The 17,853-nt window shown below is 33.1% G+C and overlaps 1 protein-coding gene across 2 annotated transcripts; it reads right to left on the bottom strand.

Moving 5' to 3' along the window:
- Nucleotides 1-4,160: 4,160 nt before the first annotated feature.
- On the bottom strand, nt 4,161-15,535 carry LOC138318561 (interferon-induced protein 44-like). Of its 2 annotated transcripts, XM_069261030.1 has the most exons (9): nt 15,291-15,535; nt 11,981-12,011; nt 9,742-9,932; nt 8,646-9,011; nt 7,356-7,414; nt 7,044-7,256; nt 6,405-6,548; nt 5,563-5,752; nt 4,161-4,705 (listed from the first exon to the last, which is right to left on the bottom strand). In XM_069261030.1, exons 3-9 carry the CDS (start codon nt 9,887-9,889, stop codon nt 4,398-4,400), a joined length of 1,428 nt encoding a protein of 475 aa, XP_069117131.1. In that variant the 5' UTR covers nt 9,890-9,932; nt 11,981-12,011; nt 15,291-15,535; the 3' UTR covers nt 4,161-4,397. The 2 variants fall into 2 exon arrangements, with proteins under 2 accessions (XP_069117131.1, XP_069117130.1); XM_069261029.1 differs by lacking the exon at nt 11,981-12,011.
- Nucleotides 15,536-17,853: the final 2,318 nt, after the last annotated feature.

Genomic DNA, 17,853 nt, shown 5'->3' with positions numbered 1-17,853 from the left:
CTTTCAGCTTTAGATATTGATGTATTCATTCATTTGAATTTGTATTTACGTATTATCTATTTATTTAGTCTACGGTAGAAAAGGAAACAAAAATGAAAAATCATTTCAATGTGATAAAAACTATTCACGTTGTTAAAGAGTAAACGACAAGAAATGCGATGTACTTTCTAAGCCTTTTCTGTAAACAAACCTTGTTATTTAATTCCTCGAATATCACGATCAATATGAATTCTCAAAAGTTAATATTCGCGATTAAATATTTCCCTCTGAAAGGTTTTTCATTTTTTAAACACCTAAGTTAATCTTTGTTAGCTTATTTTGAAATGGAGATCGCAAAATTTAGTGCCAGTGAAAGAAAATCCAGTAAATAATTAAAATCATATTTTATAAGTGAATATATGACTTCAGTCTGGTTCGAGAAAATGAGGCCTGGTGGTGATGCCAGTTGGGCAGTTGACTTGGACGGGCCGTTTGTGACTAAATAATTAAAGGACAATACAGTATAACAGATACACCATAAAGGGTTGGATTCAGAACCAAGTTCAAAGTACTTATTTTAATCCGTCTCTATATCATCCTCGATATTCCATTGGTTACTATCATAACAGATAAGACAGGTAGTTTGGGCCTTTGGTGTGCATCAAAAGAACCGAATACATGTAATGGTACACTATGATTGATTTATGGATCTGAAGTTGGGCGCATATTTGTAGCGACATGTATGATTGGTCGGGTTGTTTTCTCCTAAAATGCCTTCGTATTTGCTATGACACGTGTGAATATTACAACAGTGATAGTAACCTCTGGAGTATCAAAGGATATGGCCATCTCTCAGAAATCTTTCGTTCGTCATGTCAGAGTTACGTCAGCTCAGCTAAAGTAGAAATTCTATGTTGTTATAGGTAGTGTTGTCGACTGAACAAAGAACGCTAACGCTTCCTGATTCCCTGGTTCTTTCCTGAAACATTCTACATTTTATTATTCAATTATTACTTCATGCGTAATTTCATGTGATTTAAATTTCAACAAATGTTATTGCAAAAACAAGCAAAAGGATTTTTTAACAGAACATATTAACAAGAAACCTCACCAATCCATCAAACATTGTAGAAAAAAACTCTACAAATCTTCCAGTTTCATTTATGTATTCTGATATACATTTTTACAAGATGTTTGATATCATAACATAAATATGTTAGCGTAATTTTCTTTTATCATACCCCGATGAAATTGGAAGAAACTAACTGTGACATGATTTTTTTTCAAACTACATAGTAAAATGAAATATATCTTAATGTCCTATTCCATTAATGTTCCAAAGAACACAATTTCCAAATCAAAACGCAACGTCGAGGTTTCTATTGTGACGTCACGAAAATATCATCACATTATTGCGCCATCCTCAATTTTGTTTTATTATTTTTTTATTTAAGCATTGATGTAAGTATTTTTTAACTTCATCGAGGTATAATTAATTTTTCTTTGTTTTCATACCAAATCATATAATTAATTTTTCTTTGTTTTCATACCAAATCTGGCTTTCTGATGATATTTTTTTGCATACCACTATGCAAAAAAAAATCGAGAGAATGGCGTGAAACCCAGACGTTATCGTGACGTCACAAGTCACAATAGAGACAATGACGTTGCGTATTGATTCGAAAAAAAAAATCCCTTGAAAAACCACTATAATGTTACATTTAAACATATTTCATTTTATCAAATAGAGTATAAAATTTGACTATTTTTTTTAAAATTTTATTGGGTTATGAAAAAAAATTGTTTGCAAACTTTTGTGAGAATCCGCTACGCGGATTCACACAGTTTGCAAACAATTTTTTTTATTCATACCCCGATAAAATTTTAAAAAAAAAATAGTGACATCAATGCTTAAATGAAAGAAATTTTGTTTGCAAACTGTGTGAATCCGCATAGCGGATTCTTACAAAAGTTTGCAAACAAAATTTATTATTATTTACATCAATGCTTATAATTAACTTTTCAGACTACATTATAACATAGAATACGTTTAAACGTACTATTCCATTGATTTTGCAATGGATTACTTTTTTCTGAATTTTAAAATACGCAACTTCGACGTCTCTATAGTGACGTCATGATAGCGTCGAGTTTTCTCGTCATTTTCGGATTTTTTTCTTAGTAGTATAAAGAAAAAGTATTGCCAATCAAAAAGTCGGATTTAATATGAAAACAAATAAAAATCAATTATAGAAGCATGGAAAAGAATAGGCAAATCATAAAGTCAAGTCAGACTTAAAATGAAATTGAATATGCGTAAATGAAATGAATGTTGTATATATTGATATACCAACATTCATCATTCTAATTATAAAAATCACAAGTCGAATGATTCATAAAGCATTTATTTGATTATAAGATTTTTTTATTATTATTATTTTAAAGCATCATATAGAATAAAATTGTAGCAATATTTATCATGATATATTTTGGCCTCTGATTGAGAATTAGGAACAAAAGGCCCGAGTCACTGTATCACTCATAATAATAATAACAGACTTCATTTTGACTACGTAACATATTGAGTCAAAGATGCCCAGTATGTTAAGGCAAAAACATAAGTACATGTTAACTGTTCAAATATTCATCCTTAAGAATAATGTTTTTAAAAGCATAAGCCCTCTATTGGATCCGTCCCTCCTGCACCTAGGGGGCCAAACAATTGGTTTATACACAAATGGTTTCCTTTCATTCATGGATGCTGTTACTAAATATGAACCAAACCCTTTCATTTTTATAACAGAAGAATTCCGCTATTTTCTATAGTGTATAAAAAGGCATTTTGTAAATTATGGATTCAAGTTTTTCTTCCATAGAATACAGTGTATGACACATTCACATTTCATTTTTTTTTCACTTCTGAATGTCAGTCATAATTTCGATTTGAGATTTTGCTCTTGTTATAATGATACCAGCTTTAATATACACATCTTCTATATGCTGAGTGATTCTTTATTTAAAACAATTCTATATTCCTTTCGTTTTGCTTTATAGATAGACAGAATCAAAGAACGAATAACAGTTTTGTTAACGTTATGTGATAAATGGTGTATATGATGCGAAATGAATGAAGCTTATGTTAGTGATGAGAGAGAACCATCCTGCGTGTGATATTGTTTATATTCTGGAAGGCTGACCCCAACGCCCCAACCTTTCGAATTTTGACATGTGTCTAGGGAAATAAATGTTGTTTTTTCTGTAAAGAAATATTTCAAAAAGACATAAATAACAACGTTTACAACATAGCATGTCTTGTCACAAAGCTATAATTAGATGAAACATTGTGAAAATGAAGACGTGACTGCTAAAGAAAGGGCGATAAATACCCCGCCACCTGGCAAATAGTGTCAATGATAGGTAACATAAGTCTATAGATTAGTAATAACCCCAAATTGTTTTTGGCAAGATCCTAAACGTTTTGAAAAATTATTGTTAATAAGTTCGCAACAGTGTAATCTATAGCGTGGGCTTAGATTTGTTATCAACGTAATGGAATCTTGTTCAACGTCTTTTTTCATTAAAAATTGAAGATTTGTACAAAAATCATTATAATGGAGGTTTCTCGGAATTCATCAATACTATTTTTTAATCCCATATTTAATTGGAAAAACATCAAGCCTGTTACTTTTCCTGTTTATTTAATTCTCGACCATCCATTCCATTCCGTATGAAATTTTTAAAACAAATAAGATATTATTGCAAGCTAATTTTTGATTTTTTCTTCAGACTATTAAGTACATCTACATAAAGTATATGCAAACAAAAGTGTTCTCGAGTATTTTCGAGACTTGTTTTGACATAAAATATCAAGATAACTGTCTAATACATACTCAATGTAACATTTAATACAATATCATGCTCTGCTAAAATCACAGTACATGCCAGAAATGCATGCTTAAGTTTATTGATTTGTCATTTGACATTTATGTTTGTGAAAAAGACTTTTAGTTAATCCTAAAGATTAAGTGTTAATGCTCTGCTGTTTCCTGTAATTTCACAATGACCTGGTCCATTTAGATTTCCAGTAAACGGAAGTCTCATATCTCTCCTGTCTCAATTCGTCAAGGAAATTGACTCTCAGGTACGCGTCGGCCGCCCGTAACATCTGTATTAGACTGGTCCATTTAGATTTCCAGTGGTCCATTTAGGTTTTAGGGGTGAAAGTTATTTCCTTTTCTCAACTGAGTAATTGATTAATTGGTTACTGTTAGGATATTTATCATATATGTCTCATATACTGTGAAATCAGACATGACATTTTCTGAATCAGCCAGAGATTCTTATCCTCAAATGTTGACAACAACGAATTCCTTGTGTTATTATTCATGATTATCCTCAAGCAGAAAAAGCAGTCCGCTCTAAACGGAAGTCTCATATCTCTCCTGTCTCAATTCGTCAAGGAAATTGACTCTCAGGTACGCGTCGGCCGCCCGTAACATCTGTCGGACGTTATATAGAGTTAAAATGGCCATTTCGTCAGAAGTCGCCGTCGTCTCGAAGAAGTTGTTTTTCATTGGCAGAACCGTTAAAGGCGGAAGACCTAAGCGTTCGGCGGCATGTAAACAATGCTTTTTAATGATTTCGCTTCGGTTTACAGCGGAAGTGTCCTTCTTGGTCAATGGGCATGCAAAATCTGTCTTGTTCAGAAGGATTAGTTGAGGAATACCTATCCAAGATTAAAAAAACATGAGGGTCAAATTATTATAATACATGTATGTATTCAACTAAACTGCAAGATGGAATAAACTATTTATAAATGATAATTTATGTACATACCACAAATTTGAAAAATCATCAAGCAAATGAACTGAATATTCTCATATACTATTTTATTACTTTAAATGTTACATTTGCCGAAGCCCTTCAGTTCAAATATCTTTAAATCTGTGCAAAATTTTATAAAATTTAGCCAAGTTTAAAGTACAAATTTTAAAGAATAATGAATATATGTAATATGTATTGATTGATCTATGCAAATATCTAATTATATGTAAAGTGTATTATTTCTAACCCCATGCTGTTGGAGCTTTCACCAAAAAAATAACATAAATAAATCACCAAGCAGCAAGGATATTGAACTATGTTTTAATTTTGGATATAAACAAACGACTAGTCCTAAATCAAATGGTGTTATATATTGCCGAGTCCGCTAACTCGCATAACTAGTATTTTCGACCGTTTTTTGTTTTTAATAACTTTTACTACTCAAAAACCTATTTAAAACATATGCATATACAAATGTAGGTAGGTTTAACTGGCAAAAACGTGAAAATGGTGAAAAGGTCAAACGGTTAAGCGTCGATTGTGCGAAAAGTTTTAGACGCATATGTCGACGTTTGGTCTATTGCGCCATAGAAAATTATTCGTTTTGTTTAATAAACCCTACTATATAGTCTTTTTGTCTCTCTATTTAATGTTACAATTAAAACATAAGGATTATACGCGATTATCATTTGATCTACCGATGTGTAGACCGAAAACTTAAGCGCACTTTGCATAAACCATGTAACATTATATTCTTACCTCGTTGATCATGTTTTTTTTGGAGATCTATTATCTGGTTATGTACGTCGTCTGTTGTAAAGCCTATCCCCACTTCCGGTGAGTATTTTTCAGCATCAAGAACGTATACAACGCAGTGAATCTTGTCTTTGAGTTGTGGATCCCGCCGGTACCCAGGCGTCATGTTTGCTGCTGGTGGCAGCGAGTCAAACTGTGTAAACAGAACAACCTCAGAACCAAGCCAAAATAGATTTCTGGAAATCCCTCTTTTATAGAGAGGTCAATAGCAATTGTTTACAGTATCGTCAATGAAAAACAATTTACTAGTAGTTACGTAGTGTCTTACAGTCAATGTTTCGTATGTCGATGAGGTATTCTTCTGCTCACAAAGACGCGAGACGAGAAACTATAAGATATAACATAAAAAGAATATATTCCGATTAAAACTTTATTAAAGGATAAGCATCCAACGCTTATATGGACAACTGAAAATGTTGACCATTAAACTTAATATCGTCTTAAAATGAAAAGAATTATTTCCATTTATTGAGATGCAATTATATAGAAAATGGAGTTAATAGTGCAATGTGCAATATTCGCGGAGGTTTTAATTTCGCTATTTCGCGGATCCATCCAAACTCGCGAAAGTTAATACTTCGCGATATTTATCAAATTCATGGTTTGTTAAGTCTTATCCAGTTGTATGAATGGCGTTTTCCAATGCTTCACAGATAATTCGCGAAAATAAACCCCGCGAATTAGTTCCAAACAGTATATCGCGAATTTTACACACGTGGAATTTAAAAACGATACAGTAATAGATTCAAACTCTCACACATAATGACGTAATACAACTTACTTACATTGTATTTGTCGGGGACATGGCCTTCAAGGATAGCGTCAAAATCCTTATTTATACTAAATCCATCCTCCAGACCCCGAGTATCGCATAGGCGAAAGTGAAGGTAGCGCCTGTTGTCGGAACTCGTAAGGTGGTACTGGCGATACTGATATATGGGAAAACAATCATAACTTCAGCTCATGAATACATGTAGTTGAATCAAGAGCAAGATACCATACACATTTAACTTGAATGAAATAAAAATTATAAAACAAATAAGAGCAAGTACTATGGCATTTATAAATGTGTTTACCGTTGTTTTAGTGGTTTCAGCAGACGATGTTGGATGCCAAAAACTGTATATATCATGGAAGGAAAAGAGAAAATTACCATTCAAGAAATCTAAATATACTCTCACTGTTAATCATGCTGTCGTTAAAATAAAAAAAAATATAAATATGCATCGACATTGTATATAAATGTTTAGTTTTTAAATAAAACCTACAATTTGAAATACTTTTCTACTTACATAACCATGTCAGATTTTTTTTTTATTAACTCCCGATTTGAAATACTTTTCTTCGACTGACATACTAGTAACGATATTTCACTATTTGTCAGTTTCCAGTACTAAAATAAAGTTTGTTGAAGTTTTGCTCACCCTGTGTGTCATGCATTTCCCTTTGCCTCCGGCTATTGCAATCATAGTTGCGTAGCCACGAAACACAGAATCCACCGTGTTTATAAAAGTTGATTTGCCGGCCCCAATCGGTCCAACAAAGAGGATGTTGACGTATTGGACAGTCCCCTTAGGAACACCAAAATCTTTAAGGGGCCAATAGGATTCCACGTCTTCGAATAGCGTTCTAAGGCACTAAATAAATATTACAAATATGAATAGGTATCATCAAAAACTAAATGCATATATAAGCAGAATATCTGGAAAAGAGAGCACAAACTTTCACAGTCTTACCGCGTTGTCGAAAGAAGGTTCATTTCTCCATGGTAAAGCCTTGAGGTTGTATCGAGAATCTGCAAGCAAGAGTATAAGACTCTTTCATATGTGGATATGAAGGATAGGGATATTCTACCCGGGGGTCACAAAATGTAGTAAAACCCCAGGATTGCCGAGGGTTTTGCAACATTTTGTGATCCCGAGGGAAGAATATCCCTATCCTTCATATCCACTTATGAAAGAGTATTTTTCTTTCATACCTCGAAGTTTATTGCAATTTTACAGCTATAATATCCCACCATTTTGAAATCCACGACTGGAAGTCAATTTTCCATACATGAAAAATTACGTGATATTTTCAACACAAATTCCGTTGCTTGCATCTTTTATAGTAAAACCAGTCAATTTTGTGAAAAAAATATATAAAAAAGTTACCGAGGAAATAGAGATTTTGTTTACGCCGTGACGTCACGAGGCTTTATTGCATGGGTAGCCATGCAATACAGCCTCAGGCAGCCCTAGACCAGCCAGTATTACACGTGTAGGAATGAAAGAAAGTGACATACATTACACAACTTTAGTACTATAGCTATAAAAACTTCTTCTATTAACTTTTGTTTAAGATATATTTCCAATTAATGTGAAAAACATATAAAATCGGTGCATTATTTACAGGTAAAATTTGAATTTACTACTAGTATTGAAATTGAAAACAAAATTAATCAAAATGATGTTTGGCATCAGTAAATTATTCATATCCTTCAAGCCACGATAGAAACGTTTTGACCCACGTCATTCAAGCCTGGGCGGGCCATCAGAAATTGAGAAAATAAATAGCAGCGAAACCGATTCAAATACAGGTACAGTAGGCTCGTTCGAATGTGTCGTGAAATCAAGTTCCCGCAAAATAAGTTGGTTTAAAGATGTTTGTCATTTTGATGTTTCTTAAAAGCGTCCGAGTTTGATAAAGATTTTTGCATGGCATAGACTAAATGAGCTCTCTTCTTTAAAATGACATAAACCAACTGAACCGTATTGTCAATGACTGAGGTATTTATCAACTACTGAACAATATAAGTCAACCATGGCGTGTAACAATTAAATAATATTAACAATATCAGAATCATGGCGTGTATCAATAAAATAATATCACCAATACCAGAATCAGGCATGTATCAATTTATCTGATGCATAAAGAAAATGGCAACGACCTTGACATGTGAGATTGAAAGAAATGGGTTATAGAATAAAGAACTGCACTATAACATTAACACAATCGTACAACGTGGGTATAATACAGTTTAGTACCTGTTACGCTATAGACCACGATGTCCTCCACTTCCAGGTCTAATAACGGGTAGGAAGGCATCATGTAACTAGCTCCTTTGAACTTGAGGCTGACAGCGTGAGGTGTTCCGTCGTGTGTCCTAGTGACATTCCCGGTAAACACTCCAAGATCCGGTTCGCTGCCGAAAATAGGACCTGACGTTTGGTCATATGCAATAGCCGATTCACATTTCCGGACGGAAAACTTTTCCATGTTTTGAACGGATCCATTGTCACGATAAAAGAGGAACGCATCCCTGTCGTACACTTGTGGGATAAAGGCCGACTGCCAACTGACCGAGGTGTACCCTCCGTAAACGTGACCCTCCGTATCGGAGATCACCGTTACTGTAGACAAAGTATAAAGATCGAAGAAAATCCATGATGTTTTATATGTGAGAATATAGCGAAACAGTTTAATGATGTTTACTTCTGTCATTCGATGTTAAGATTTCTATTGATATACTTTATCGCTCGTATGGCAAAATATTCCATGTTCAGTCATTTTAACTAATGCATCAGTATTTTCTCATGTGTCCGTGAAATATTTGTTACACTCGATAGGAAACACTCCCATCGCTATTACATACCGTACGCCAATGCTCCAGGGATTACTATCACCGTCGTTATATCACCCCTTGAATATGTCATAGAATTAAGGTTCTATGGGCGACACCAGATGAGACAGGTAGTTTGGTACTTCGATGTCAATCAAAAGAATCGAATAATGGTACATTTTTGGCTGTGCTGCTTTGAAGTTAGACGTCGTTATCTCTTTAATTTTCAAATGACGTCTCTGCAGGTCTGTGATTGGTCAGTTTTTTTCTCCTGAACTGTCTTCAGTTTACTATGGTATATTCCAGGGGTGGATTTAAAGACAGTGATAGTAACCCCTGTAAAAATCATTTTAGCATTATGTTCTGTCAAATTGAATGTATTTGACCATCATAATGAAATAATGGGAAATTCCCAACTGATGTGTTTTAATTTTGATCATAAATACGTCAATTTCATTTTACTCATTACATAATTTCATGTCTTTGTTGAAGAAGTGCATGGTTTTCACATGGATACGTACATGTTGGACCTCTGTTATCACACTTCTGGTGAAATACGCCTGCGTCAAAGCCGTTTTCCTTGGCACTGTACAGCTTGGTGAAGCATTTGGAACTTTCCCCTATGAACTCTTCAATAGCATGTTTGTCCAGAGGTGTCAGACTTGACATTTCGATTGTGTGAGGATTTGGCTAATGAAGTAGGACTTTATATCTATAAATTAGAAGTAAAGACACATTGTTTTCATTTGGATTGTACTTAGCTGCAATAGAAAATCGTGTCGACCGAAAGGTATGGTAGGCCGGGTACATATATTCGTTCTAGATTGCACTGTTTAAATGGGGCTCCTGATTGGAGATGCGGCGTCATGCATTATATTTTGTTTTTTGATATGGCTAAGTACTGAAGAATACGAAGTCTCTTATCTCATGCCGTGCCTATGTGCTAGTGACAGTATTACCTGTGTTTTAGCAAGTTAAAATAAGTTTTTTTAACGTATTGAATTTAGTGTTTTAGCATGTTGACTCGGTGTTGTAGCATACTATAATTATTTTAGTACTTTAGCATGTTAAACTAACACTAAAATGTGTTTCAGCTATTCCCCTTGGATATACAAAAACTACTTGCACACCAAACTGAATAACGTCAAGTAAATCACCCCTGTAGGCCAAATACAATCACTACTACTATGTCAATACTCCCTGAACATTAGAAGGCTACTAATTTGTATGTTATTTCATAAACTACTTAGTTACTAGGCTGGCGTTACTATAAAGATGCAAACAATTCTTTTGAAGTGGCGGTTTTCTTCAAAATTACATGTATTTAAAAATGACGGGATTTTATAATTGTAAAATTGCAATTAAAACGTCGAGGTATGAGAGAAAAAGACACAAACTTTAAAACCCTTATTTAGGTCTTACATTTTACAAGTCAGAGATATGTTTACTACTAGCAGAGATTTAAATACTTTAGAATTCCCTATACTTTTCGAAATTGGGAGGGCTTTAGATTCGGGGAAGGAAATTATAGCTGTATTCTGTGATATAAGCAAAGCATTCGATCGAGTTTGGCATAGGGGTTTAATATTTAAATTGAAACAATCTGGTATCTCTGGGAAATTATTATCTATCATCTTGGTGTGAAAACTATTTATCTGATAGACATCAAAAAGTTGTAATTAACGGTACTTCTTCTGAGACACATACTATTAAGTCAGGTGTACCTCAAGGTTCAATCCTAGATCCACTCTTCTTTCTTGTTTATGATATAGTGAAAGATATCAATTGTAAAATTAAATTGTTTGCTGATGACACTGCCTTGTATATAAGAGTTGATAATCCTACATTTGCTGTTGATACCATTAATGATGACCTTTTAAAGATACATGCATGGGCAAACCAATGGTTAGTACGTTTTAATCCAGAAAAAACAGAATCATTATTAATATCTAGGAAAACAACACGTAGACACTACGACCCCATAACTCTGAATAATACTAATGTATCAAATGTAAAATCCCATAAACACTTAGGAGTTGTATTAAATGAAGATGGTTCATGGAAAAATCACATAGATCATATTTAAAAAAAAGGGGGGGTTTCTCCAAGGATATCTGTCCTAAGAAGTTTAAGATATACTGTAGATAGGAACTCTCTCCAAACTATTTTTTTTTCATTTATAAGACCGATTCTAGAATATTCTGATTTTGTATGGGAAAACCTACCAAATTATATATGCCAAAATTTAGAAAATGTACAATTGGAGGCAGCAAGAATAGTAACAGGTGCTACTAAATTATCAAGTATTATTATCTATCACGTCTAATTCCAAATAAGGTATCAGAAGGTCATATGTATAATACTAGACATTCAGACAATTTCCAGCTACTAAATTGCAAACACAATTTTATAAAGATTCTTTTTTTTTAAATTCTTCAGTTAAGTTATGGAATGCATTACCAGTAGAAATTCGTGAAAATCCTTCTATTGGCATAATTAAACGCTTCTTGCAAAAAAAGTATAAATACCCCCCCCCCCTTATATTTTAACTCAGGAGATAGAAATCATCAAATTTTTCACACTCGTTTAAGACTAAAATGAAGTAATCTCAAACAACATTTATATATAAGAAACTTAGAAGATAGTCCACTTTGTACCTGTGGTTTAGTCGAAACTAATCATCATTTTTTATTATCATGTTAATTCTAACTATACTATAATTAGACAAAATACACTACATCAATTAGATATAATTCTTACCGAAAAAAACTCTTCTTTGGGGAGATGATAGCTATTCAATACAAAAAAAACGAATAAATATTTCTAGCAGTACATACCTATATCAAATTAAGTAAACGATTTTGTTGAAGTGTAATTTCACCAGAGTTGTAAAACTGGCTGTTTATTAATAACACTTTATACCAAATTTTAATAGAACTATGAATCCATTGTCTTATATTGTAATCACCACATGTATGTTCTTTGTATGTATTTATCTTGTATTCACCACATGTTACTATGAACACGTATTTTTCTGAATTTAATATTTTTCTGCTTTAAACTTTCTTTATACATATCTTGTAAAAGGTGTTTCCAGTGCCGAACTTTCCTCTGGCTTGATATTTCAGGGAAAGGAATTTATATAAGCTTTAAGCTTGTTTTCCGATTCCGAAATGTGTTTATTTACTGTATTATATGTATCATTATATGAATAAAATACTGTTTAAACTAATTCCCTAAACTTTAGCATATCTCAAAATGGACTCCGTAGAAGTAGGACTGCCAAGCTGCGAATTAGAAGGAATATTTCATTTCAACAAATTTTATTGCAAATAATATGCAAATGGATTTGGCAACAGGCAAAGCCTATATTAGCCATCTCCAAACAAATCCGGTATAGTACAATTATCAACAAAATATTTTAACATTTAACATTACATTATGAATGAATATTATTATTAGTGTATCTCCCCAACCTATCATAGTAGAAAAATCTAAAAAAAATCTTTTAGTTTCAGATATATATTCTGATATGCATTGCAATAAATATGTATTTTTTTCTTCATCACAATTGTCACAGCCATTCAGTAGAGTTTTTGCGTTAAAATGCGAGTGGGGGATATTAGAGTTATGTATTTTGGTTCTGAGTGATGATCTTTGTTCATTAAATAAAGGACATATGAAAAGATAGTGTTCGGCTGTTTCATTACCAAGGCCACAAGAACAAATTGGAGAATCTCTCAAATGATCGCGAAATAGGTCAGAATTTAGATTGCTAGAGGAATTTCTGAGCTGGCACAGAGTAATATTTATAATTCGAGAACCTTTGTTTATAAAGGTATTTGTTATATCAGGTTCCATTTTATTAATGTTAAAAAGGAGTGTTTTAAATTGTGCAACAGTATTAACATTCGATAAGTCAAAGTTTAAAGCGAAAGAATTAAATTCTCTAAAGGTACTTGGAAAAAAACTAGTATAGTATCTTGCAGTTCTTCACATAGGAATATTAAAATATCTTGTCATCCTTAGTGGATATCTCTCATTTTCAGGCTGATATAAAAATGGTTGTACAATTTCAATCAAATGCTGTGGAGCAAATCCACGGAGTATCTTAAACATAAGAATAAGTTTGTGTTTTTGACGCCGATCAGAAAGAGATTCCCAAGCTAGTTCTTTATAAAGTATATCATGGGAGGTACCTCTGCGCAATCCCGTTATAATCCTAGCGGCTTCTAAGTGGACAGACTCTAACAGAAGTTTACATTGTTCAGTACAGTTATCCCATAAAACATCAGCATATTCTAAAATAGGTAAAATATAACTTTTATAAATGTTTAAAAGAGTTTTACGTGACACTCTTTTTTTAATGTTTTTAAAATATTTATCCTTTTAAATGCTTTCTGGTATACATAATCTATGTGGTGAGTCCATTTACAGTCGTCAGAAAGTAGAACTCCTAAATGTCTATGTGTGCTAGCTGTATGAACCGTGTTATTGTCAAAGTATATATCGGGATGAATGACGTTTCGTTTCCTTGAAAATATTAATGATTCAGTTTTAGTGGGGTTAAACTTTATGTCCCATTTCAGAGCCCAGGTACTTATATTCGAAAGATTTTGTGAAAGTGTATGGGCAGCATAGATTTGGTTATTATCAATTACTTCACTAATCGAAGTGTCATCTGCAAACAATTTGCAATCACTAGTAACAATATTAGTTATGTCGTTAATATATAATAGAAATAAAAAAGGGCCTAAGACAGATCCCTGAGGGACTCCAGCGTTAACAGTTTTAAATGTAGAGAAAATGCCTTCAGTTAAAACACGTTGCTTCCTATCAGTAAGATAATTTCTAAACCACCCTAATAATTTCCCTTTAAAACCATAAGATTCTAATTTAAATAATAGTCCATCATGCCACACTCTATCAAAGGCTTTACTTATATCACAGAAAACAGACCGGACTTCTTTTCCTTTGTCTAATGAGTTAGTGATATTATTGTATATCGAAAGAAGTTGGTTCACAGTTGAATCACCGGGAATGAAGCCGGACTGATGTTTGGTGATTACTTCACAGTCACGTAGGTAATTATAGAGATACTTAAAAATTACTTTTTCTATTATTTTACTGAAGCAAGAGGTGATAGAAATGGAAAAATAGAAAATTAGAAGGAATATAATATATACTAGCTAGTAAAATATTGCATTGTGTGTGTGGTACGTGCTTCTTAATTCGAGGAGCGACGTTATACATTGTATTTATATGAGATGGCTTAGATATAAATAGGACTTGTACAATGCTGTTGCTACAATATATGACATTTTTATAATCATTATAATGATTCTTATACTGAAGATGTCTTTGATGACAAAATGATAACGTTTTATAAAAATATACATCTTACATCAAGGTAGACAATAGCTCTACCTGTTAACCATAAACTCTATTTTTTAGCAAAGCAATAACGAAATAACAAATCAAAATATGAAGCTGCACGTATGAAATACACAAAATTCAAGTTTACATGCATATCTATATCTGAGAAAAATGAAAATGATTCTGTAAATATATTATACATTTAATGATGAAAAATTGGGTATTTCCGAGAGCTAAATATAGGTTAATAATCTATAAATAATGGTGTCGAATAAAAAAGTGATTAATACCCACATGGTATATAGCGGTTTAACAGTAAAAACTAGTTAAGAGGATGTTTTTTTTTTTTACAGAAAAAAGACAGCGTTGGTGTACACGGGTTTTACAAATTACATATGTATCTCTATTCGCCCAGAGATTAGACCATTCTGAAATCAGACGATTTCCTGATATCGATTGTCAACTTTATCGTTATTAGTCACATTTCATAATGTATATCCACTACTGACGATTAAATCAACATTTTAAACTGCTTCATTGTGTAGCTGGTGTTTCTTAATATTCGACATGAGATGGCTTTAATAACATAATGACAGATAGTGTTGCTACAATAAATGAATTTAATAATCATGATCATTAAATTTACATTGAAGATGTCTTTGATAACAAAGTTAATTTAAAATACACATCTTACCTCAAAGTAGACAATGGCTGTACCTGTCGAGGAAGCAATTTAACCATAACATCGATTTTCAGCAAAGCCAAAACGAAAGAACAAATCAAAATATAAAGCTGTCAGTATGAAACACACTTTTCAATTTTGCATGTTGGATGTGTCTGACCAAAATGAATCTGTAAATGCAGTATAAAATTTTAAAACTAACTGAAAGTACATGAAAGTCGGAAGAGAATTAACAGGGTCTTTCCGAGAGCTAAATATAGATTTCTTTCATAATGACGACGAAATCGTGATATTGACCAATAATGGAAATGATAACCGTTTATAATTTTGAAGTGACTTTAGTGAATAATGTAATTGTTTTAGACAAAAGAGCTTTGTTGTATATCCTTATCTACTTTTTGCAGAAAATAAACACCAGTTAAACAGTATGCATACCTTGTGGCCAATGGTGCGTGAACGTGCTGGGTGCGCGACCTCTGTTGACGGTTTCATTTTAGTTAGATATTTACGAATATGCCTAATCAACGACCATTTTCCGTTTTATTAATTTACTGATAATCTTTTTTGGCATGCTGGCATAAACTGTGTAATGTTAAGATTCGTACCCACTAAAACTTGAAAACCCCAAAATAAATCTATTAATTATAAAACCTCACTATATCAGTGCAGACATCTAGGTGTGGGGTTTGTATCAGCCATCGGGGTTTTTACCACAGAGTAACGTTGTAAGGATTTTCTCTGCTGAGATGTAAACTATTTCCTATTTCCTAACTTTTTCTAATAGAGATTTTTGGAAATGGAATAAAAGTAATATGATGGTACGTAAGTTTAGTTTTGAGTTGTAATTACCGAATTTCACAGTTTTGATTCTACACACGACAAACTAAAGCAATATTTTCAAAAATGGTTGTCTAATCAGTATTTAGTTGCATTATTGACTAGAACAAGGTTTTCTTAAAAAAAAAAAATAATATCACAGAGTCAATACATTCTTTTTGTTCAGAATAGATGTATATGTTACACTTACCGCCAAAAATTTAAGATCAAAATAACTTTTTTTTCAACAGTTTTTGACAGAAGCAACGCTTTATTAGTGGGGAGTTCAGTGTAAGGAATGTTACGAATAAGATTTAGTCAGTATTTTGTTCTCGCTCACAAATTCTCTCGTCTGTTTTAATGAATGGGACTACTTTTGGCGAAGTGCAAATCTGTTGTAACAAATGTTAATTACTTTAGTAAACTGTCAATAAAATGCTTCGATTTCGTGTAAGTTCGATAAACCCCTGAACTTCTTTTTCTTTTTTTTCTTTTCTATTTTTTTTTAATTATTTTTTTTTTCATTTTCTAACGTATACATAAACGATCGCAATCAAAATATCTTATATACATGTATATGCATTGAAATTAAGGATCGACATTGCTCTTTGAATAAACGCCATGTTGGCTTGCCATACTGCATTTATAATTAACTCTGTTTCAGTGTCTATCTCGCCTTCATCTATTGCGGCGCCAACGTCAGAAACCAATAGGTGGTCTCGCTTCGCTTATTCAACTGAAAAAACGAGATCACACACGAGTTTCCAAAGAACCTGCAGGGCCAACCTCATATCCTCTTTCACTGTAGGTTCCAGATCAGGGCTTGGCGTGTAGTGCTAGGTTCTGGCTTTCTGATAGTATGTCAAATTCAGTTCCACCACTTCTTCCTCAAAATCTCTCACTAGTTCCTGTTCCGCGAACTCCAACATATCTTTATTTATTATCTTCTGTGGCCACTAGGTGTTGTGGATAATCTAAGCAGGTGTTGACATGGATCTTCCGTTTAATATATACTTATTTGTTATCCGTGCCTTGCCAATACCTCAGTAAAGACATGGGTTTTTGGTTTTTTCCCGCATATCTCCTTGGACTCTCCATTATTCATCAACAGAATGATATGAGTTCTGATCAGCCCTGCCTGCATTACATTTCCCAAGTGACAAAATGAGTATACTTTCCTCATTAGCTCTCTCTCCGTCGACTTTGACTGGTGTATTGGCAGTACTGTTGATCCTCACCAGTTCGATGTTTTTTCTCATACTTATTTTCGTTCCAGGTCCGGGTGATGTGACCTCCACTATAGAGCTGAAACGTTTGTCACCTGTCCGTCGCTTACTTTAGATCTTAATTGTTGTTTGTTGATTTCCGTAACTTCTTGACTAGTCCGTCTGCTTGAATGCTCATGTTATATAAAATTGTTATATATTATATTGTTATATCAAATTAGCTTCCTGATGATCAGGTACATGTCCTTGCTTCTTCAGCTTGGTTATCCCTTTAATGTTATATCATGCAAACATGGCATATAGGAAGGCATTTTAATCGTCACAAATACGTCTATTATATACTTTTCGGAGCGCAAAATATGAAAAAAAAAAATCAAATTTCTGTATTTGGGGCAAAACATGAAGATTTGTGGAAATGCACTAAAGAGTCCTAAATTTATCTACGATCGCTATTTGCATGACAATGTCAAAAAGGACTCAATTTGCATGGTTTTTTAAAAGTCAAATCCTGTCCAACAAGCGCTCCTTTTACA

This window comes from Argopecten irradians, chromosome 3 (genome assembly GCF_041381155.1).
Source record: "Argopecten irradians isolate NY chromosome 3, Ai_NY, whole genome shotgun sequence".
NCBI classification, from domain to species: domain Eukaryota; kingdom Metazoa; phylum Mollusca; class Bivalvia; order Pectinida; family Pectinidae; genus Argopecten; species Argopecten irradians.
The sequence above is the reverse complement of the archived record's forward strand: the minus strand, read 5'-3'. Positions and strand labels throughout refer to the sequence as shown.

Excerpts from the sequence above, each read along its gene's own strand:
- LOC138318561 (XM_069261030.1), bottom strand. The coding sequence starts at position 9,889 with ATGTCAAGTCTGACACCTCTGGACAAACATGCTATTGAAGAGTTCATA. Across the intron at positions 9,012-9,741 it reads TGATAACAGAGGTCCAACAT|TAACGGTGATCTCCGATACG; the intron begins GTACGTATCCAT and ends CTTTGTCTACAG. Across the intron at positions 5,753-6,404 it reads ATGTCCCCGACAAATACAAT|TTTGACTCGCTGCCACCAGC; the intron begins GTAAGTAAGTTG and ends CTGTTTACACAG.